The sequence below is a fragment of the Schistocerca gregaria genome, chromosome 4 (assembly GCF_023897955.1).
Source record: "Schistocerca gregaria isolate iqSchGreg1 chromosome 4, iqSchGreg1.2, whole genome shotgun sequence".
In the NCBI taxonomy this organism is placed as follows: Eukaryota; Metazoa; Arthropoda; class Insecta; order Orthoptera; family Acrididae; genus Schistocerca; species Schistocerca gregaria.
In genome coordinates, this window is record NC_064923.1 from 771546503 (window position 1) to 771568587 (window position 22085).

At 38.9% G+C, this 22085-nt stretch overlaps 1 protein-coding gene across 3 annotated transcripts in view; it reads left to right on the forward strand.

Moving 5' to 3' along the window:
- Window positions 1-22085, forward strand: part of LOC126267327 (uncharacterized) — an 87934-nt gene that overhangs the window by 20131 nt on the left and 45718 nt on the right. For all 3 annotated transcript variants that reach the window (XM_049972433.1, XM_049972431.1, XM_049972430.1), the window contains exon 2: window positions 4437-4589. In XM_049972433.1, coding sequence (XP_049828390.1) covers window positions 4565-4589 — 25 coding nt within the window. In that variant the 5' untranslated portion in view covers window positions 4437-4564. The remainder of the gene's footprint in view (window positions 1-4436; window positions 4590-22085) is intronic.

The window sequence follows — 22085 nt, forward strand, 5'->3', positions numbered from 1 at the left end:
ATGAGGCATAAGTCTTTGTGTAATACATGAGTAGGCCTTTAGCTCCAAAAGCCCATATCGAAAATGTTTCATTGAATGGTTTGCATGCTGACAATTGTTGATGGCCCAGGACTGAAATCTGCAGCAGTTTGCAGAAGGTTGCTCTTCTGTCATGCTGAATGATTCTCTTCAGTTGTATTGTTCCTGCTCTTGCAGGATATTTTCCCAGCCACAGTGATGTTGGAGATCTGAAGTTTTGCCGCATTCCTGATATTCATGGTACACTTGTAAAATAGTTGTATGGGAAAATCCCCACTTCATCGCTACCTCGGAGATGCTGTCTCCCACTGTTTGTGCATCAACTATAACATCACTTAAATCTTGATAAGCTGCCATTGTAGCAACAGTAACCAATCTAATAACTGCACCAGACACTTGTTGTGTTATGTAGGTTTTGCTGACCACAGAGTGTATACTGCCTGTTTACAAATCTCTGTATTTGAATACGCATGCCTATACCAATTTCTTTGGTGCCTCAGTTTAGTATTGATCTGTAACCTTATATATTCTCTCAACAAAAGGCATGTTGGTACCAAACAATGGGATTAAAATTTCTGAAATATTTACTATTTATTCAATAAATCCAAGTATTAAATAATGGGCTGTTGAAAAGCTAATTGCTATCACTGAGTAGACTGTAATGTGACTTAAGTTCACATATAGTGGTTTGAAAATTACTATAAATTTGATTAAATCTGGAGAACTCCTATATTATTCAAAGTGCAGGTTTTCACAGTAGCATAACATTGTAAGTCCTCACTACCCTCACTGAGGACTAAGTAATTCTATGTCTAGACTGGCTATTTGCTTGAAAACATAAATCCACCCTATTCATCAGGAATAATGCTAAGTATCCACAGACATTAAATATTCTATGTTAGTACTAACCTAAGAGAGTTCCAACTCACAGCAGAATAATTCAGAGTCCACATCAGGTCCACTAAAAGAGAGAGAGAGAGAGAGAGAGAGAGAGAGAGAGAAAGAGAGAGAGAGAGAGAGAGAGAGAGAGAGAGATAGACCCTGCATCTTCCAGTCTATACAGATAACTGACCAAATGCCAGGATGACTATTCCCTTTTATAACCATGTTTTCTGTGGATTCTGGCTAACAGTTTATAGGAAATTTCACTATTCTGAAATAAAACTTCTGATTATTCATGGTATCTTGGAACTAGAAGTACCACAAGATGTGCAACGGACTTCTAAATTATAATTTCATATGATAATAAATATTTGGTTGAATAGTTTGTTCACAGTCTTAATTAGTCATTGTACAGTTCACATAAAGAGAACAAGATTTAGTTTTCATTAGCTGTGTGCTTTACAGTAAACATGAAAGTGGCACATCAATCTTGTAGGAAATGAGCAGCTCTTTCCACTGGTGCTATTAAAATTTAGGTGTCTGTAACAGGATTTAAATAATTGTTGAAACTAAGAAAAATATAATTAATTAATGAAAACCAGCAATTTAACATAGAAAAAATTGTAATGTAAATGTTGTTTATGATATTTGTTTATGTTATACAACACATGTTGCAGTGGTATTTGTGTTGCTCTGTTGTGGAATTAGATATGCTAATGATAATCAGTTGATTCAGATGCCTCTTTTCAGTTAATTCAGTAATACATGAATAGCTCACTCAGTTTGTCTCGATGAGCAGTTTCGTTTGGTAGGTAATATTTGCTTTCGATTAGACAGTATGAATGTTGTTAAAGGCAGTGTAAAAATTCATTCTAGATTCCTTCTTTGTGTAATTACTAAGTAAGTGCATCATTTCCACAGTGAGTCTGTAAATCAGAAGAACTGTCTTGCAAAGCTCTTGAATTCAATGTACCATGCTCTTATAAGTTTAGTGGTTTATATTCCATGTATCCACATGCGCTGGCTAGTCCTTGTGCTGGTCCTTGGCTCAGGCTGTCCACCTGTCAAATGTCAGTGTGGACCACAGATGAGTGGCCACACTTAAATAACCTGACAAACCACCTAAGATGTCTTTTCTGTCTGTCATGTCACAGTGTCCCTCTGTCATGCCCCTCCCATCATGTTACAATCTCATTGCCGATGTCATACTTGCCAACATATCCTACAGTGTGGCTGAAGGCACTCTTACCGTATTTGATCTCACCGTCCACAACAACAACACTTGACTTCTGCAGAAAAACTCTCCTTTTGCACTGGAGCCATATCACCATGTCTGTTTCTTCCAACACTGTTGCCATTCCCATGGATCTAGGTGGGAAACTCTGGCAGTACTATTCTTGGTATACTGGGTGGCAACCCCTACAGCAATAATTTGTCCAATGTTCATTGTTCTATCTCTTTTAGTAGGATCTTACTGGTATCATTGATTTCCATATTGAGAGCATGTTTTCTAAGCCTGTCCACAGAATTCTCACCTTGTTGTATTGCTTCTGGTAAGATCAGCAACTATTCTTCCTCCTATATCACTGTACAAAACCTGTCCCAAGAATTTCAAATGTCTGAGCACTCTTTGACTCCTCATAATACATCACATATATTTTGGCAACTCTCACCAATTGTAGCTTGGCCATATGCAATATTTGCTCTTCCAACCAACGTCCCAGCTTTGTGGCTGTCCATAAATTGTTTATTAATGCTAATATATCCTTTTTACCCATACAAGGAGAAACTAGTGTTTTGGTATGAGCATCTAAGACAGATACTCACATGGTGGATGAAGATCTACCAATGCTCAGTGCATCCAACTGCTTATGCAAGTCCATATTGTCTTCCTGCATTTGTGCCATCTGATTCAGCACAGTTTTATTGCCTCCGTAATAATAACTCCCTCTACTCCAGTTTACTGACTGCAAAGCCTGTATCCACAACGAAAGGGAAGATATGATGAAGAAGGGCATAATACAAATATCACTGTTATTCTTCGTATTAAAGGCACTTATAATCATTACGTCTGAATGCCAGCCATGGCCATTCTCTATATTCACCTGCATAACTTCCTGGCTTCCAACATTTGAAACAAATCACTGTAGATGAGTGGTCACATAGAGCACTGTGTCCCAAAACATGACACAGACTGCACCTAACTGGGCATAAACTATGATATGTTTCTTTAGAATGCCCCCTAAAGTCACTTAAATCACTGACTGAGTTCACTTTCACCACTCGAACCTTCCACTCAACACTTCAACCAAGTGATTAAACATTGTAAGTAAAGTCATGTTGAAATGATGCTGCTTATTGCTGCCTTATGAGGTTTCTCATTGTTACTAGGTTCCTTTTGATAAAAAATGTAATGATATTGACAATATGGACACAACTGTCAACCAGGATGGTTGACTCTGCCCCAGAATGGTTTGTATGGGAACTGTGGATTATGTTCTTCTTGTACCACAGTAAGCAAAGAATAAGGCATCTCGTTCAGTATTAACATTGCTTATGCTACAAAACGTCTGTACAGAAGTTATTGTCAGAGTCTCAGTGGGGGGGGGGTTATCCAAAAAGTAGTTTGCTACCTCAGCGTAACTACCAACAGCAATACCAGCACTGTGGCAGTGCACATATTGCTAAGTAGAGGGTTCTGTCTCACTAAAAGTGCTGTAGTCAGCAGATGACCATGCTGATACAAGGAAGGCATCCCCAGAAGCCAGCAAGCCTACATGCTGGTGACCTGGAACAGAGTGTCAGGTACAGAGACACCCTGTGGTGAATCCAAGGTCCTCAGATTCTCTCAGAGTTCCAGACAAAGACACTCTAGTAGAGGTCTTCAGTTGGCTGCTAGTGACCTGATTCTATTGGACTGTCTTGGTACCGGCTGCATTCTGAAGTCCCAGCATCAACTGTAATATAGATGCAAGTAGAGCTAAAGGCTGAGTGATGAGTATTTGTAATTTCTGTTGCCAGATATATAATAACAGAAGCCCACCTCCAGTCTTGTAGGTAACTACAGAAGCACAGCTCTGTGTCACACCATGTGGACAAAAATGCCCACTGCTGCGGCAGACTGCAGTATTGCAGCATGCTGTACTAGCAATATTCTAGCATGTGGCAGCAAGATTTCAATGGTGGCTCATTTCATGGGTTGTGAAGTCTGGTCTTCACCTGTTGCAACAAAAAGTTACTTGGCCTGCTGCAATAATGTGCAACTTACTTTTTGCTGTCCCATCTTATTCTAGAACCTGATAGCTCCACTGGTTTGCAAAATGTGGTGAATATCAGAATGCATAAATAGGTTTACACCCATGATAAATGTCAATTAAATCTATCTTAATATTGATAGGTAATGGATATTTTGTTTATTATTATAATTTCAAGGGAGATATATAATTTAAAAATGTATGGAGATGATCTGTTAATTTTTACCTGCGAATTCTAATTGTCACCTACGTACATATGTGTTTCTTCTTTTCTTTATATAGGACACACCCAGCAAAAATTATGGTTTACACTCTTGGCAAAAACATGGCCACCAATTGGCAACCCAATCTTGGCCAAAGTGGGATCTGTGTGTTTGCCTATTACCTACGATTGTCCAGCTGTAACTACTATGCCAAAAACAGTCTTCGCTATGGGTAGGTATTCAGTTACTGCAGTCACTATCTACATGATTTAAGCTCTTTTAATGCCAAAATGCTAAAATAGCTATTACTGGAATCCTAAAAGATTTGCAAATACACTACACTACTTGACAAAGAAAGTGAAGCACCCAGTAGCCACGGTCAGATTTCTATGTAACTTTCTAAATGATCACACCATTGAGAAGCATGTAAATGATTAGAATTGCTATTATTTGTTGCAGATACAGTTGCTACCAAAGTGCATTAGTGTCCTTCCTGTTTATTTATTTGGGAACTGTTGTTTACAGTGTTAGATGCAAAGTGAACACTTTAACAATACAGAGATTCTGTGTACCTGTCTGAGATGTTGGTATAAGTAACTTACAAATTCTGAAATAGCCCTTATTGTGAGACCCCATTTGGTTAGATGGTCAAATTATCCAATATCCAGAGTTTAGTAGCACTCAGATGTAAAGGTGGCCTGATGTTGGACTGCATGGGAATGTGAGGACAGGCATACTTGTTCTCAAAGTTCTTGTCGATTGCATCTGGCCATCGTAAGGGAAGATGACTGTATTGTGCACCAAGCACATGACAATGCCTTTATACTTGTATGTGTCACCTGAGGACAAGTAACAGACTCCCTACAATGCTCTGTGTTATTCCACACCATTGGCTTGAGATCAGCAGCAGCCAAACTAGGATAATCTGTCCCATGTGGAGCATGCTGGTAACACTTCAACAGAAATGGCTGTGTTTGTGGTAGGGTTGAAACCAAGAGGCATAAACTGCAGATGAATATTGCTTCATTGTGTTTAGCAGTGAATCAAGGATCTGGATCACCACAGTTTACCTTTGTTGACAAATATGGCAGTGATCTGGGCAGAGGTCATGTACTTCCAAAGTTTTGGAGAAGCACAGCAATGTTGCTCTAGATGCATGAGGATAGTCTTTGGGGATGACTTCAGGTCAAGGTTGGTAGTCATGGAAGGAACTCTCATGGCACAATTGTACTTCACACACATCCTGCATCTTCATGTGTTACCTATTACGTGTCAGTATATGGTGCCATTTTTCAATAGGACAATGCCTGTCTACACATGGAACATGTGTCTGCAAACTATCTTCATGATGTTGAGGTATTCCCATGGCCAGCTGGATCCCCTGATCTGCCCCTAATAGTAGATGAGTGTGACCAGGTTGGATGTCAACTGCAACCCATTTCCAGCCTCCAGGATATCACAGACCAGTTACAACAGTTCAGTACAAAAAATGTTCTCAAAGGCTAAAACGAGACTAAATAGCATCTGACCATGGTTCAATTTAGGTTAACACACTTATATCACAAATGCAATGAAATTCACAATACTCACATTTAGTATGCATTCCACTTTGTCAGTGTTTCATGTTCCTTAACAGAAACCTTCTCTCAGTTTGACGTATTTTGTTATTAAATATTATAGTGGACTCCTACAAACTGAACACCCATTTATCCCCAAATAAGCACACTTCACATAAAATCCTTGCATTATAATAAATGTTGAACTACAACCTCACTTAAGTTCATTTAGCCCTCAAAGCTTGAAAAAAATATACACTAGCAATATTTTTATCTAGGTTGGTAAGAATGTTCAAATTAAAGCAAATATTCAAAAGTTTCATGTTTTTCTGTCTCTTTCATCACTTGTGAAGCAATTTATTTTAACCAATCACATTTAAATGTGTTAGTACTAACTATTTGGCACTTTCCTACTGAAATATTTCATAGAAAATTTAAAAAAATTTCATCTGATAAATGTTATGTACCCCTTATATTACTTGCGAAGTGAGTAGTTTTCACTACACATTAAACAATGACACTTATAAATTAGAAGCTATTCAAAGTAAATTGGAGCTTTTCATAAATTCAGAATAAAATAAAATAGATTAATATTAGTGTTTCACAAATAGGATACTCGGACTTAAATACTTTGAGGAAAGGACCCTGCTTGGTTGATTGAAGGGGAAATTTCATGGTTCAAATACCAGTTTTTGCAACACTAGCATTATTATTGCAAAATTAAACACACAAAAACAAAATGGTTCATACTCATATACAGTTACTAACCTCCTGAATTTGTTGGATCAGTGGCACAATAGCGGTGGCTAGCACGTGGCGGCTACCTGGTCTCTCCACTGGTGGATTATTGCTCTATTTCATTTCTTCTTGGCAATGTAAATATTACTTTAGAGCCATTCCCAATGTGAGAGCAACCTTTTTTAGCAGTAACCACATCCGAGGTCGTTCCATCATAGATGAGGATACCGAACGCCTCACTCGGCGTCTGCATTGTTGACTCCACAACTGCTGGCCACTGACTGCCTATTGTGCTCTCTCACTTCCCACTCAGCCTGACTGCCACTTCCACCTTTTCTTTGCATGCCAAACCACTTCCATAGTGGAGGAGAATCAATATAGCTTTTATATTATGCAATACAAAATCCCTAATTATGAAACAGTTTTTATATTACAGTTTCTCATACATAAACATAATTAATAAAATTCCATTATTTAAGCACACTATTATAATTCTACAAAACATATTTTGCTAAACTACATATCCTTACAGTAATGCAAAGACATTAAGCAGTAAAGAGTAAACACTTTATACTTCACATAATAAATTACACTGTATAAACTACTCACAATCGATTATGGTGTTACAGATTGAGTGCCACGAGTTATAAGTATAGTGGGCAGGGGCACTACAAATGTAATGTGTGAACAGTAAGTCATAAAGTGTGGATCTCATGAGGAGTGTGCCAGAGATAAGTCCCTGCAGTCGCACTATTGTCTGTGACCTCGGCGGCTCAGTCGGATAGAGTGTCTGCCATGTAAGCAGGAGGTAGGAGGTCCTGGCTTTGAGTCCCAGTTGGGGCACAGATTTTTAAACTGTCCCCACTGATATTTATCAGTGCCTGTAATCAGCTAAAGGTCTAGATTTCACAATAATTTCATTATTCTCAAGCTGCAAGATCACCAATGATATCTGTACAGTACCTCCTTCATATTCATAACCACGACTTAGACTTTATGGTAAAGGTGAACTTCACTATCTCATGCTTGAAATGAGTTTTTACAATGCAAATGAAGACAGTGAGGTAAACCCAATAAAACAAATATATCACTGAAAAATATGGAATTATTAACTGTTATTTACATTATCATTGCACAGTTGTTTCATCTGGGAGGTGACAGTACACAAGTTGACAGTTTTGACAGTTTACAATCACCAGCTTTTTCAAACCCTCTCATTACGTTTTCTTAAATACTTCTTGACATCAAAGGTCTATTTGTTCTAATTAATGCAAAAAAGTTCACCACCGATATTTTTGGGTTGGTGATATATGCTTGGACACACTTTTAATTTAAAACACTTTATTTTCATACAGTAAGACAGAGAACCACAACTTAAGCAAAATGCCCTAGAACAGGCTACAAAGAATATGAACACACACCAGACATATATCACAAGTTGCACTTGCCACATCAGCCTCCCCCGCCCTCCCATTTTTCAGGGAGCTAACTAGAATAAAACTCAATTCCCATTAAAAGAGAATATAGTGGCATCACTAGCCAATGAAAAAACCACTTCACATGTTTACCAGAGCGCATTTGTGTTGCAGGGAGAATGGAAGGAGGGGAAGGAATCTGGTAAAGGCTATTCAGGAACAACACAGTATGATGTGTCTGTGGTGGGGGAACACCATCATCGGTGAATGCCGGTTTCAGTCTACTGAAACAGTGTTCCTCTTTCCATTTCTGCCAACAACAAATGTCCTATCATTTCTGATAGTGACAAAAAATGGACCATTGTACAGTGACCAGAGAGGTAGTTTGACAGCATCATCCCTTACCCAAAGAAAATGACTGGCTAACAGTTCTTTTGAATAGAAAAATGGTCAAATGCCATGCCGCACCTGAGGGGTCAGTTTGGGCAATCGCATTTGGGCTTGAAAGTTTTATGAAAGCTGTCTATAATTTCTACCCCAACACATAGAGCAGAATCAGATGAGAAAAACTTCATAGGTACTTTTACTCCTTGTCCACAAACAAATGAGCCCTGTGACAATTGAGGTCCTCCTTCACCATTGTCCTTAATCCCAAGAAAACAAAAGGTGAAGCAGCTATTCACAGCCCAACATGACATGAAAAATCAATATTCACTGTACGGTGCAAACATTCCACCATGAATTATTGCACGGATAATAGCTTAGTAGTATTCACATGCTTACATCTAGAGAGCCATAATAATGTCGAACTGCTAGCTGTCAAATTGTTTGCCTCTGTCAGATATTATGACTTTGGGATTACCAAATCTTGAAAAATAAGCAGATGTGACTTTCTGAGAAACTGAAATCACAGAAATGTCTTGAACTGGAACTGCTTCTGGCCACTATGTAAATCTGTTGATCACGGTCATGACAAAGGAGAAACTATCAACAGAAAGGTGACCCCTCTGTCTACATGCATAAGTGCAAATCTATGGGATAGAGAGGGAAACTCATCCACGGTGGATGATGTATGCTAACAGATTTTGCACTTTTGGCATTGCAAACAATAATTGACAAAGCATTAACAATCCTGTTTGTTTCCCAGATTACATTAGCTTAGATTAAATTAGTTTTCATTCCATAGATCCATGTTGAGGAGATCCTCGTGGATGTGGAAAAAAATCACATTTTTTAAAATTTTTTTTTAAGCTGAAATAACAAATCTAATAGTATAAATATATACAACACATCATTTGTTTCTATTAAAAAATTCGTCAATGGAGTAGAAGGAGTTGGCCACTAGTAAGTCTTTCAGGCTACTTTTAAACTGATCTCTATTTGTAACTAAATTTTTTATGTTTCCTGGCAAATTATTGAAGATGAGTGTTCCTGAGTAGTGGACCCCTTTTTGAATTAAAGTAAGTGCTTTTAAGTCCTTGTGCAGATTATTTTTGGTCCTGGTATTGTATGTATGAACTGAGCTGTTTGTTGGAAAAAGAGATATACTATTTAGGACAAATTTCATTAAGGATTAAATATACTGAGAGACAGTAGTTAGTATACCCAGTTTTTTGAAGAGGTTTCTACAAGACGTCCGTGAGTTTAATCAACAAATAATACATATTACACGCTTTTGGACTCTGAAAACTTTTGTTTGACTTGAAAAGTTACTCCAACATATTATACCATATGACATTCTGGAATGAAAGTAGGCAAAGTATGCAAGCTTCTTCACTTTTATGTCGCCTATGTCTGCTAACACTCGAATTGCAAATACAGATTTGTTAAGGCGTTTCTGCAGTTCTGTGGTGTGCTCCTCCCAACTGAATTTATTATCAAGTTGTAATCCCAGGAATTTAAGACTGTCAACCTCTTCTATCTGCTCTTCTTCGTACTTTATGCATATGTTGGATGGAAAGCTCTTACATGTTCTGAATTGCATATAGTGAGTGTTTTCGAAGTTTAATGTCAGTGAGTTGGCTTTAAACCATTTACTAGTATCCATGAAAAAATATCATTAGCAGATCTTTCTAGAACTACACTCAACATACTATTTATTGCAATACTTGTGTCATCTGCAAACAAAACGAATTCTGCTTGTGGAAGTGTAACTGATGAGAGATCATTAATGTACACAAGAAAACGCAATGGCCCTAAGATGGATCCTTGTGGGACACCACATGTAATTTCTTCCCATTCTGATGATGACTGATGACTCAATTCACTAGTCCCTTGCACTGACACCCTTTGTTTCCTGTTAGCGAGGTATGACTTGAACCATTTTGCAGCACTGCCCGTGACACCATAGAATTCTAATTTATTTAAAAGGATGTTGTGGTTTACACAATCGAATGCTTTTGACAAATCACAGAAAATACCTGCTGCTTGTAACTAGTTATTTAATGAATTAAGTACATTTTCACTGTAGGTGTAAATAGCCTTTTCGATATCAGAACCCTTCAGAAATCCGAACTGTGTTCTTGATAATATGTTATTTGTGGTCAGATGGTTGAGAAGCTGCCTGCACATTACTTTTTCTAAAATTTTTGAGAATGCTGGCAAAAGTGAAATCGGTCTGTAGTTTGATGGCATCCGCTTTCTTGAGTAGAGGCTTAACATCTGCATATTTCAGCCAGTCAGGAAATGACTGGTTACACAAGTAACTTAGAATTGTACTAAGCTCACAAGTACATGCCTTAATTAACTTTGTTGATATTTCATTGCAACCACTAGAATGCTTTGTTTTTAAAGATTTTATTATGGAAGTTATTTCTTTTGGTGATGTGAGTGACTTATTCATGTTCCTAAAGTTATTTGTAAAGGCTAGTTTCAGATATTCAAAGCCATTATTTACTGATCCTGACAATCCCATTCTATCAGTAATGGATATAAAGTACTTGTTAAATAGATTTGCCACTCTATGCCCATTAGTAACTAATGTGTCATCTACTCTTAGTGCTATTTGCTCCTGTTCCTTTCTGGTTCTACGAGTCTCCTATTTCACTATATCCCATATTGTTTTTATTTTGTTCCCTGACATTGCTATGTTCTTCTCATAGTGTATTTGTTTAGATGTCTGAATTACTTTTTTTAATATTTTACAGTATTCCTTGTATTTAGCTAAATCATCAGCATTGGATCTATTCTTGGTCAACAGATACATTTTCCTTTTAGTCTTACAGTAAAACTTTATTCCTTGTATGATCCATGGTTTTATTATAGACTTCTGTTTAATTTGAGTAACTTTTGGAGGAAAACAGTTTTCAAACATGGTACTGACATTGTTCATGAATGTGTCATATTTTTCATTCATGTCATGAGCACTATAAACATCTTTGCAGTTCATATCTTTGAGCAGTTTACTAAAACACTCAATTTTTGGTTGATTGAATACTATCCTGTACTCAGATTTAGCAGTCTTGATAATCTGCTTAGAATTTACATCTAAAACAAGGAGCTGCATGTCATGTTCTGATAGTCTATTTATTACAGGTTTTATGATATGATTTTGTTCCTTTGATTTGTCTATAAAAATGTTATCAATGGCTGTCCTTGAGGATTTAGTGATCCTAGTTGGGAAATTTACAGTGTGAGTTAAATTGAAAGACAACATTACTAACTGCAGTAAATGTTTACTGGAAGATTGAATTAGAAAATCTGTATTAAAGTCACCAGCAATCAAAATTTCTTTGTTTCTTACTGTTAAATAACCCAAAAGAGCTTCTAGATGATTTATGAATAGATTATAATTTCCTGCAGGTGCTCGGTAAATAGTTACTATTATATAGGATCTGTTATGGAACTCTACTTCTGTTACACATGCTTCTAGATGCTGCTCTAAACAGAATTTATTAATGTCAATGTTCTTGAATTAATGGCAGTTTTTAATAAATGTGGCAACTCCTCCTCCCTCCGTATCTACTCTGCAGAAGTAGGAAGCTAGCTTAAATCCTGAAATGTCTAACATATCTATACCAGTGGTCACTTGATGTTCAGAGAGGCAGATTATGTCAATTTCGTTAGATGAATTCATTTCATCGATACAAATGAGTAGTTCATCAACTTTATTTCTGAGCCCCGGAATGTTCTGGTGTAATAAAGATATCTGATACTGCATACTAATGGGATTATAACTGCTTTGGTGAAGATGAACTGGCAGTTTCTGATTATTTTCTGTTAAACATTGTTTAAATTGAGGCTGCTGTATGCTAAAATCTGACTCCTGTTCATCTATTTTCTCCTCAAACTGAGTGTGTCTGCCAATCTCTCTTAAAACTTGTTTTCTATCCCCCTTCCCTATCCTAAAAAAGGCATCCCTCTGACACCTGTGACCACTGGTATTTTACCACTTGTGACAGTGTCCCCCCTTAAGGTTTCTGCAATCAAGCCAGACAGTTTTCTCTTCCCTTTCCTATTGAGGTGAAGGCCATGCCTAGTGTAGTCCCTCCTATCAATAGCATCCACAGGAATCAAACCGAATATGGGACCCTATATCCGTCCTAAGCAGCCACTCCAACTCCAAGTTCACCCTCCCTACAGAAGAGTTCAAATAAGGCCGATCATGGCATCTCAACACAGACACAAATCCCACACTCGTATGCTTCTTTGCTGATGCTGTCTTCACCAGGTCACTGTCTATGGAATATTCAGAGTCTCTGTCAATGCTGTTTTCCCGACCACCCACTATAACCACAGCATCCTCCTTTGTGAAATCCTTGCATAGAGAACCTATATCCTCTGTTACCTGATCCAGATCTGCACTAGGCTTGAAAAAGTTTGTGACCTGGTACTCTGGACCTAGATTTTCCTGCAGTAGTTGGCCAATACCTCTACCATGGGAACTACCTAACAACAGAACTTTCTTTCTCTTTACAAATTTCCCTACCTTTTTCAAGTCCTTGAAAGCTTGTTGTGCCCTTTCTACAGCTTCAGCTACATGAGGCTCATCCGATTCTGACTGAGGCAACAGGTCAAATCTATTTTCAAGATTTATCACAAAGCTGTCTGATGCCCTCCTTTGCCTGTTCCCCCTATTACCTGTTGCCACTTCCCACCTCTGTTCACCCTTCTCCCTCTTTAACCTGTCCAGATCCTCCCTTGCCTTATCTAGGTCAGCTTGAAGAGCTGCAATTTTCCCTTCCTGTTCCAGTATTTTCCTATCTCTACTGCAGATTCTACAATACCACTGGTGTGCCTCATTTATGTCCCCATTTCCCACGCCACTACATTCGCCCCAATGAAAGAAACTACAACACCCATCACACCATACCCCGGAACTAACGATCCTGTGGCATGTCACACACTTCTCACTCATGGCAAAAACAGGAATCGTATAAACTGATTTAAGTACTGGCTGATACGTAAACAAAGAACCCTAGAAACTATTCAGGCAGATATAAATAAGTTGAAAGCGTAATGAATAAAAAACACTGGTGATTATATATAAGTTTAAGTCACTGTTTACTTATGATAGGCGCACGTGAAATTAATCTTAAAGTCTGTGCTGAAGGCGCGAGAAGGAAAATAAACTTCTTACCCCGTTTAATCATATTTAACACTTCACCAACACTTCCACTAATGTAACAACACTTATAATATATTTATACCAACTGGAAACGTTTACCTATAAGTTTTATTCACTGCTTACTTATGATTCATGCGCATGAAATTAGACCTAGGATTCATGCTACAGGCGCGAGGAGAAAAATATGCTTCTTACACCATTTAATCTTATTTTATACTTCACTAACACTTCCACTAATTCAACAACACTTATATTATATTTATAACACCTGTAGATGTTCAAAAATAGTTTAATAAGAACGCTTTTTGTAATTATTTAGTGCAGCAAAATACTCGAAGAGTCCGCGGCGGTGCAGTGTTGCCAACTCCCTCCTCCAGCTACACAACTTTACCTGAAACTAGTTTGTTGAATGCTTGATTCCAGAATGCACCAATTCATGGAGGGCATTGAGCATCATTGTCATTGACAGACTGGGATGAACAGTTTCATCTCACTATTTGACATGTCACACCAGACAAAAATTGGAGATCCATGAAGCTGCACCTGATGTTGTCAAAACACAGTAGAAGCAGGGTCTGTGTGACACTTCAGAAGAGTAGAACTGATTCCTGTTCTGTGGCCACTGCCTCCCAGTTTAATTGTCACAATGGACAAGCAGCTATGTGACAAGCAGCCAGCAACACCATTTTACAAGCCAGCAACGTAGTTTAGATCACTGGAAAGCTGAGCAATATATACTGTATTGGCGATGTGAATTTAGCTCAGACGTTCTTTGAAAAATCAAAGTTAAAGTTTATGATCTGTAAAAATCTTTAACTCCTGCCCAGACACTGGTAAATATCTGGCAATTCCCTTTCAAAAGCACTCCATCTCATCTTTAGTGGAGAGATATTCTTGGAAAAAAATGCTAATGGATGCCACATTGCCATCACCCATTGCTGCTATACAAATCCTATTGCTGACTGACTCATGTCCACAAATAATGCCACTAGAGGTCCAGGGAGAGGGTGTGCTAAAAGTGTAACTGACTCCAAAACAGTCTTAATAGCCTCAAAACTTCTTTAGCATCAGTGTTCCAGGAGACATCCAGCTTTCCAGTGTGTTTTTTCCATTCAACGCATCATTGATTGGACCATTAGTCTTAGCCAGATGATGTAAATGTCAGCCATAATAATTTATCATGCCTACCTATCTACAAAGGTCATTGTTCACAAAAAGCAGAGACATATTAAAAATATCTTAGACATTTTTGAGGTTAGGAAATGTGCAACTTTGGGAAACTGCATACCCTAAGACATGCACTTTACCTTCACTGAACATGCATTTGTCCTTCTCAACCACATGCCCATAGTAACCTAACCATTGTTTTACCTCTTGAAAATGGGAGACGTACACTTCCATATTCCTTGAGAAAACCACAACTTTGTCACCATAGTGAAATACAGTCCACACAGTGCAGCACTCATCCATGAACTGCTTCCATACCTGGGCAGCATTTCAAAATCCAAAAGGCATCATGCTGTGCTAAAATAAGCTGAATGGAGCTGTAATAGAAGTCGTGTGCTGATCCATCTCAGTCATGGGTTCTTTTGCAAGTGCTTTGGCACAGTCTAACACAATGAAAACAGTAGCACCATTCAGGTTACATGTAAAGTATAAGACATTCAGAACAGGGTATCTCTCAGGGATTGTGTTTGCATTCAGCCCCCTATAATCCTCACATAAATGCCAGAATCCATTGTTTTTCTTAACCATTTCCAATGGTGCAACCTACGCACTGTGTGGGTGTGAAATTGTCCTATCCATTAACACAATCAAACATGGGTTAAGCACATTTCAACTTGTCTGAGGCAAGCTTCTTGGCTAACTTGCAACAGACTGATCAGGTGTGATGCAAATGGGATGAGTCATAGAGTGTTCACATTGTCCCTTCACTGCATGGCCTTGGAAGAGGGAGGAGGAGGAAGAGAGAGGTCTGCTGGCTGAGGCATAGCAGTTATGTACTGGCAATGCATCTCTCTCCATACATTTTGAAGCACCCTTTCTGTAGCAACAATACATTGTCTGAGAACTCCATTGCATTTCTCCAAGGTTGTACAAAATCTCAATTAGTTCAACCTTTTGTTCCAAAACCTCACATTCCACAGCTAATGCAACTAGCTGATGGGAAACAGATGCCAAACACTTCTTTATGACACATGCTAGTCCATTCCACAGAGTGAAGAAAGTCTAAAGGTGACATTATTCCACTTCATAGAAAGCATAGAAATCACAGATATCTTTGTCTATACAGTGATGGAGATATTGCACATAACATGTTCTGACTCAGTCATGAGTTATGCTGCATGTGTAATAGTTATCAATTGACTGTTAAGAAGTTGGTGCTAAGGAGAAATAAGACAAAAAATTGGCACCTAGTATAGGCCTCAAAATGTCTGTCACCCAGAAAGACCTTGTTGGAGAAAAATCTTGTTGCATATCTGATGTCAGTGTCTTCCTCCCAAATGCTGAATGTGGGCATTACTCACTGCCATTAATATCGGAAAACCATAAAAATGAGACATGTCATCAACAATCTTTATAATCATACTCATCTCAGAACCTGAATCAACCAAAATATAATCCTGATGTCTTGTCAGTGGTGAAAAGTTTTGCTGAATCACTCACCACTGAAAGCATAGCATGTTTACGTGGGCTTGCACACCTATATGCACCAGTCGGTGGTGTTTGGGAAATTGCAAGGCATTGTACAATGTTTTGCACTTTATGCAAAACATCTTTGATACCAGAACTATTCATTTTGGCAAGGAGAATGTTTCTATTGCTTTCTTACTTGTCTTCCTGCAGCTATTGTCTATCTTAGCATTAAGACTAGTCATTTCATTGAAAATTATTTTTGTAGGTGGTTCTGTCATGCTCAGAAGTATGCAGAACATGAGTCCAGGCCACTCTCACTGGGATGTGTGATGTAGAGTTGCCCCTCCATAACCTTGTCTAAAGCAGCATATAAATTATTGTTATAAGCACTAGTTATTGCTACAGCTTCCACTTCTGTGCTAAATCATAAATGAAAGTTCAGGAAAACCAGATAGTACTGCATGCTCACCTTGTGGCAATCATCACAGTCCAAAAAAGTGTCAGTGATTCCTCCAATAAAAGTGTCACTCCTACCAAAGCCTGAAGCAAATGCAGCTCTTGTTACAGAGAACTACTAGCCCTGAAACCACTGCCCATAATTACACTCAGGTTCAATTCCAGTAGTACCAAGAAATGATGTAAAACAGTATCTTCAGGAACAGCAAAAGGATGTTGTGATAAAATATCGTCCAACTGTTCAATGAAATTCAGTTCCTGCTGGGATATAACTACAGCATATCCGTCAGTGTTGAGGACACAATGCTATAAAGTTGGAAAGAGGCCTACACCTGAGCCAACCACAATTACGGCCTTGTTTTCCATAAAGTCAGAATATTTATGTTACGCAATCTTTAGCCATTGCCACCATCAGAAATACAGTTGAGAACTGCAGCAGCAGTAAGTTGAGGAGTAGAGCTGGATAATGGGAAACTCTGCTGCTCTGTCTTTGCAGTGTTCAACAGATTAGCCACAGCACAAAAGCATAAAAGTACACCATTGAGAATATAAACAAACTCACTCACACCCGCGGGCCACCACTTTGGTGTCAGCAATGTATGCTTGGACATGCTTTTAATATCAAATACTTTACTTTCATATAGAAAGACAGAGAACCAAACTTAAGAAACACTGCAGAGAATGTGAACACAGAAGAGATACATCAGACACATTGAATGTCCATTACTTGGCTATTGTTCATTTATTGATGGTTTTGATATATTTAATGTTGCGCTCACAAAAGTATTTCCTGTGGGTTTTCCATGTCTCTTGGTTAATGTAAGAGTTGGACACATTGTTCATAATGGCCAACAGTAAGCATTTAAAGTCAGTAATCTATACATTGCCTCAGATAATTTACAAAGCATATTACACATTTAGTCCACAGCTCTTAGTCTTGCGGTAGCGTTCTCCCTTCCCATGCATTGGGTCCCGGGTCCGATTACCGGTGGGGTTAGGGATTTTCCCTGCCTCGAGATGACTGGGTGTTCTTGTGTCATCTTCATCATCATCATTCATCCCCATTATAGTTGGTGGAAGGCAATGGCAAACCACCTCCACTAGGACATTGCCTAGTTAGCGGTGCGGGGCTCCAGCATCGTTCCCTACGCTCCTCGGAGTATGGGACCTTGTCATCATCATCATCATTACACATTTAAGTAAGATTGTAGCACAAAGTTATGTATCTTTTTCTTTGCTTTTCACAATTAAGTAGACTACTGGGAAATTTATTTATTTATTCAGGTGTTTGATATATTTCAATTGATAATGATGTATGATTACATTTGGAATTAAAATTTTGATTCTAAAATGAAAATTACATAGAGTATTCTACAGTTTATTGCATTTATAGTCCAGATTACAGCATTAGATATATTTTATGTTTTACAGTGTATTAAGTTCTTATTTACATTTTATTACTAAATCCCTTAAGTTTAAGTTGATATAAATATATTTTGTTTGTCAAAACTGAATGACAGTTACCTCTTAGGGGATAACAATATCACAGTCGTCAGTGCATAAGCTTGTTAATACAAACACTTCATTATATATTTCCACACCTCACAGCATCATGAAACCTAGAACAGATTAAAACAACAAGAGAGGGCATAGACTATTATCATCAAAAAAAGTATAAAAGAAAAAGATCACTTGCACATTCTCAAGTCACGGATTTTTTGTACCTTTACAACTTTCCTTCATCTTATCTATTCTCAATATGTCCACCATATCAACCCCCTCCCATTTTGGAGAGCTGTAGCTCCGCCACACCTGCCAAATGTTACCTTTACGTTGGTCATTGTCGTGGAAGTTCACCATCTTCATCAATTGCAAACAAGCTGGTGCACTGCAAGCTCATTGAAACCTGCACATCACTACTCTCCAGATCACCTCTGTAAAACATGTGACTGTAAGGGAGGAGGTGTCTGTAAGCGTAAATCCTAATGACCCCAGTTTTCATGTACAGATCCTCACCTTGGCTCACGCGGTGGGATAGGTTGGTCATTGTCAGTATAAGTGGGATTAAGATGATCTGTCTTCCAGTCCCATTGATAACAAATGTTTTGTCATTCCTGTCAATTACTTGAAAGGGGCCAGCATACTGAGGAGTAACTGTGATCATTTAAAGAGATATTTGTGATAGAAGAAGGGCCAGGTATTGTACTGCACAGGTTGGAGACTGTGTCTGCATTTGGAATGTTTGCAAGAAAATGCTATACTCCCCAGCCGATAAACTGGGAGGAAGCTGAGAAGAACTTGTCCAGTATTTTTGAAGCTTTACCATACATCAGCTAGGTAAGGGAAGATCCTAAGTCTTTCATAACAACAGTTCTCAACCCAGACAGCACTAGCCAAAATGTGCTCATCCGTGACTCTGCATAGCAGGATAAAGCAGCTTTGAGCGTGTGGTGCTAGCTTGTAGTCCTGACATATTTACGACTGCACAAATGCAAATGTTCAAAATCAAACTGCCCATTTGTCTCTGATGTTATCACCTGAGGGCTACCGAATTAGGAAATTGACACTGAAACAATAATACATACGACTGAAATAGCCAAAATGTCAGGGACAGGAACTGCTTCACAATATCTAGTAAATCTGTCCACCATTGAAACCATAAAAATGAAAGCTCTCAGACAGGAGTAGTGAACCATGACAGTATTAACAGGGGAAAGCTTCCACAAGGGAAGATATGTGTTGCGAGACTTTAAACTTTTGACACTGAATGGAGCTCTGAGCCCACGAACGACAATCTCTCTGCACTCCCTGCCACACAACTTTCTCTGACACATTTCAGATGCTCTCTGGGAGCAATAAACTGTGGAAACCATTTGAAAACACCTTGACACCACATCGCTGTGATGGACAGATGGATCCTGTTATCTACTGTGCTGCACCAGAGCTATAGCACAGAGCCCTATAGTGGCATGCATTGCAGATGCAATCCAGTTGAAGCAGGTTCTATGTGGCAGTGTGAAAGAAGGGACTCAACTTCCTGCTTGGTAGCCACTGCTGCCCAATCAACAGCAGAGATAACTGCACATTTGTGACATAAACAGTTGGCTGCTTTATTCAGCTGCCCTGCAGTGTGCTTTATATCAGTAGAAAACCGTGTGATAAAACCAGCTTGGCACACTTGCTGGGAAGATCTGAGCTCAGTCATGCATCTGGTGGTTTGTGATCCACAGAAATTTTAAACAGCTGGCCTCCAACCATGGCCAAAAATGCTTAACCACCACAAAAATGGACAGTAGCTCCCAATCAAAAGGCACTGCAGTTTCTCTTTTGCTCTGAAAGGCTCTTCAAGAAATATGTCAAAGTGTGCTACATTGACAAAATCATTTACTACAACACTGCACCCACTGCTGTCTGACTTTTGTACACTATTAAGACAATGAATGCACTGGGATCAGGAGGGCTTAACAGGATATCATTTGCAAATGCCATTTTGAGAGCCCCATATGCTTGAGTGGCATCAAGATTCCACTGGACATTTTTACTTCCTGACATGTTCTTGTCCTTAAGGAAACCATTCATTGGCCCTTGCCTCAATTAAATTGGGAAAATGCCTGTGATAGTGATTCAGCATCCCAAGAAAGCAGCAGAGGCATTTAAAAGTCACAGACAATGCTGTACACATGAAATTAGCTATTTCCTCAGGAGTGATAGAAGTGCCAGACTCTGAGCAATACAACTGAGGAATTTAACCTCTTGTACAACATACATACTTTTGTCTCAATTAATCTTCATCCCATAACTGTCCAGTGTCTTGAGTAATGCATGCAGCAGATTGATGTGTTCCTCTTTCAGGTGAGAAATACCAGGATCTCATCCATGAATTGCTACCACTTTTGAGCAGTGTTTTGAAAGCCAAAACACACTGTGTTTTGTTGAAAAAGGCCGAATGACATAGTCAAAGCTATCTAATGTTACACCTGAGAGGCCACTGGAACCTACATGAAGGCTTCATCATAATCGATAATGCTGAAGAAACGACCACCGTGAAAACTGCTATTGAAGTCTGGGAACAGGGAATCTATAAGGGGTAGTATGAGCAAAGATATGCCTGTAGTCCTCACAAATTCATCATTATATATAACTTTCCTTCACCATCTGTAGTGATGCCTGTGTGCTGTGTGTGGCGAGCAGTTTTATTCAAAGGAGAAACATTCTGTATTTTACATTTTAACTGTCTTTCGTATGACATATGGTACTGCCTGTTTGGTAGGACAGTGGCTGTGCCTGGGTTGACACAGCAGTGGATGTTTTGCTTAGCACCATGTGTACATCATCCCATGGATGTACCGCTGAATATGGATGCTATGTTGAGTGCCACTGATGGAGGAATGCACACTGAAACACCCTCTGCATACCAATAGGAGAACTGGGGATGGTCAAGTGGGATGTGCCACATGTGTTGACAAGACTATGTTGGTATTAAGAATGTTATCTTGCCTGCCAGCTCAGCTCATGATCAGACATGTCCATTAGTTCCTGCTTTTGGAGGCAAAATGCCTTTCATTGTAACTGCAACAGCCTCCTGTTGCTGTAGGGAGTTTGAATTTAGTGTACCTCTTAGATGTAGACTTTTGGATAAATAAAACCTCCACTGGACTGGAAACAGTCTTTTCTTTTGAAGGGATTCTACTAACACCACTGGACACCCAACCTCCCACTCATTTTCCCATCCTGACCAAGTGCAGCATGTACAAAGTAGTGTTAGCTGAAATGGGATGAGCTCACCATTAGGTCCTGGCAACATATTTCCTTTGTGGATTGTTACTACTTTAATTTGATGGGTACAATCTGACAGAGCCCATTAGACTGATAGATACCATGTACCCTCACCAATGATAAAAAATTTCAATGTCTTCTTTGTGCTTGGAAGTCCATATTGTGTGCTTACGGTGTGTCAACAAGTTTGGAACATACCGTCAATGATCTAGGCCATAGACAGCCCCTTTGCTGCATGTGTGCACTCTTCTGGACTATGCCATGCTGCTGTATGCAGGTGCTGCTGTCACTGCCTTCATCATCTTGACCCCAGTGGCACCCTGCCTCTGGTCCATTGACACCACCACCTTTGCTGCTGCCTCCTTTGACATGGGATGTTAATGTAAGAGTCACTGCTATGTGTCCTTACTTTTCTTCACTAACTGTGCAGTGAGAATCCGCCACAGAACATGTCACTGCTTAGTCTAGTATAGATTACTATTGAAACCCCTCTTTTGTAACATTGTTGGTCTACAGAAATCATGGACCTATTATTGTAATCCTGTCTGATATGCCTTTGTGTACTTTGCCAGAGCAGATGCTGC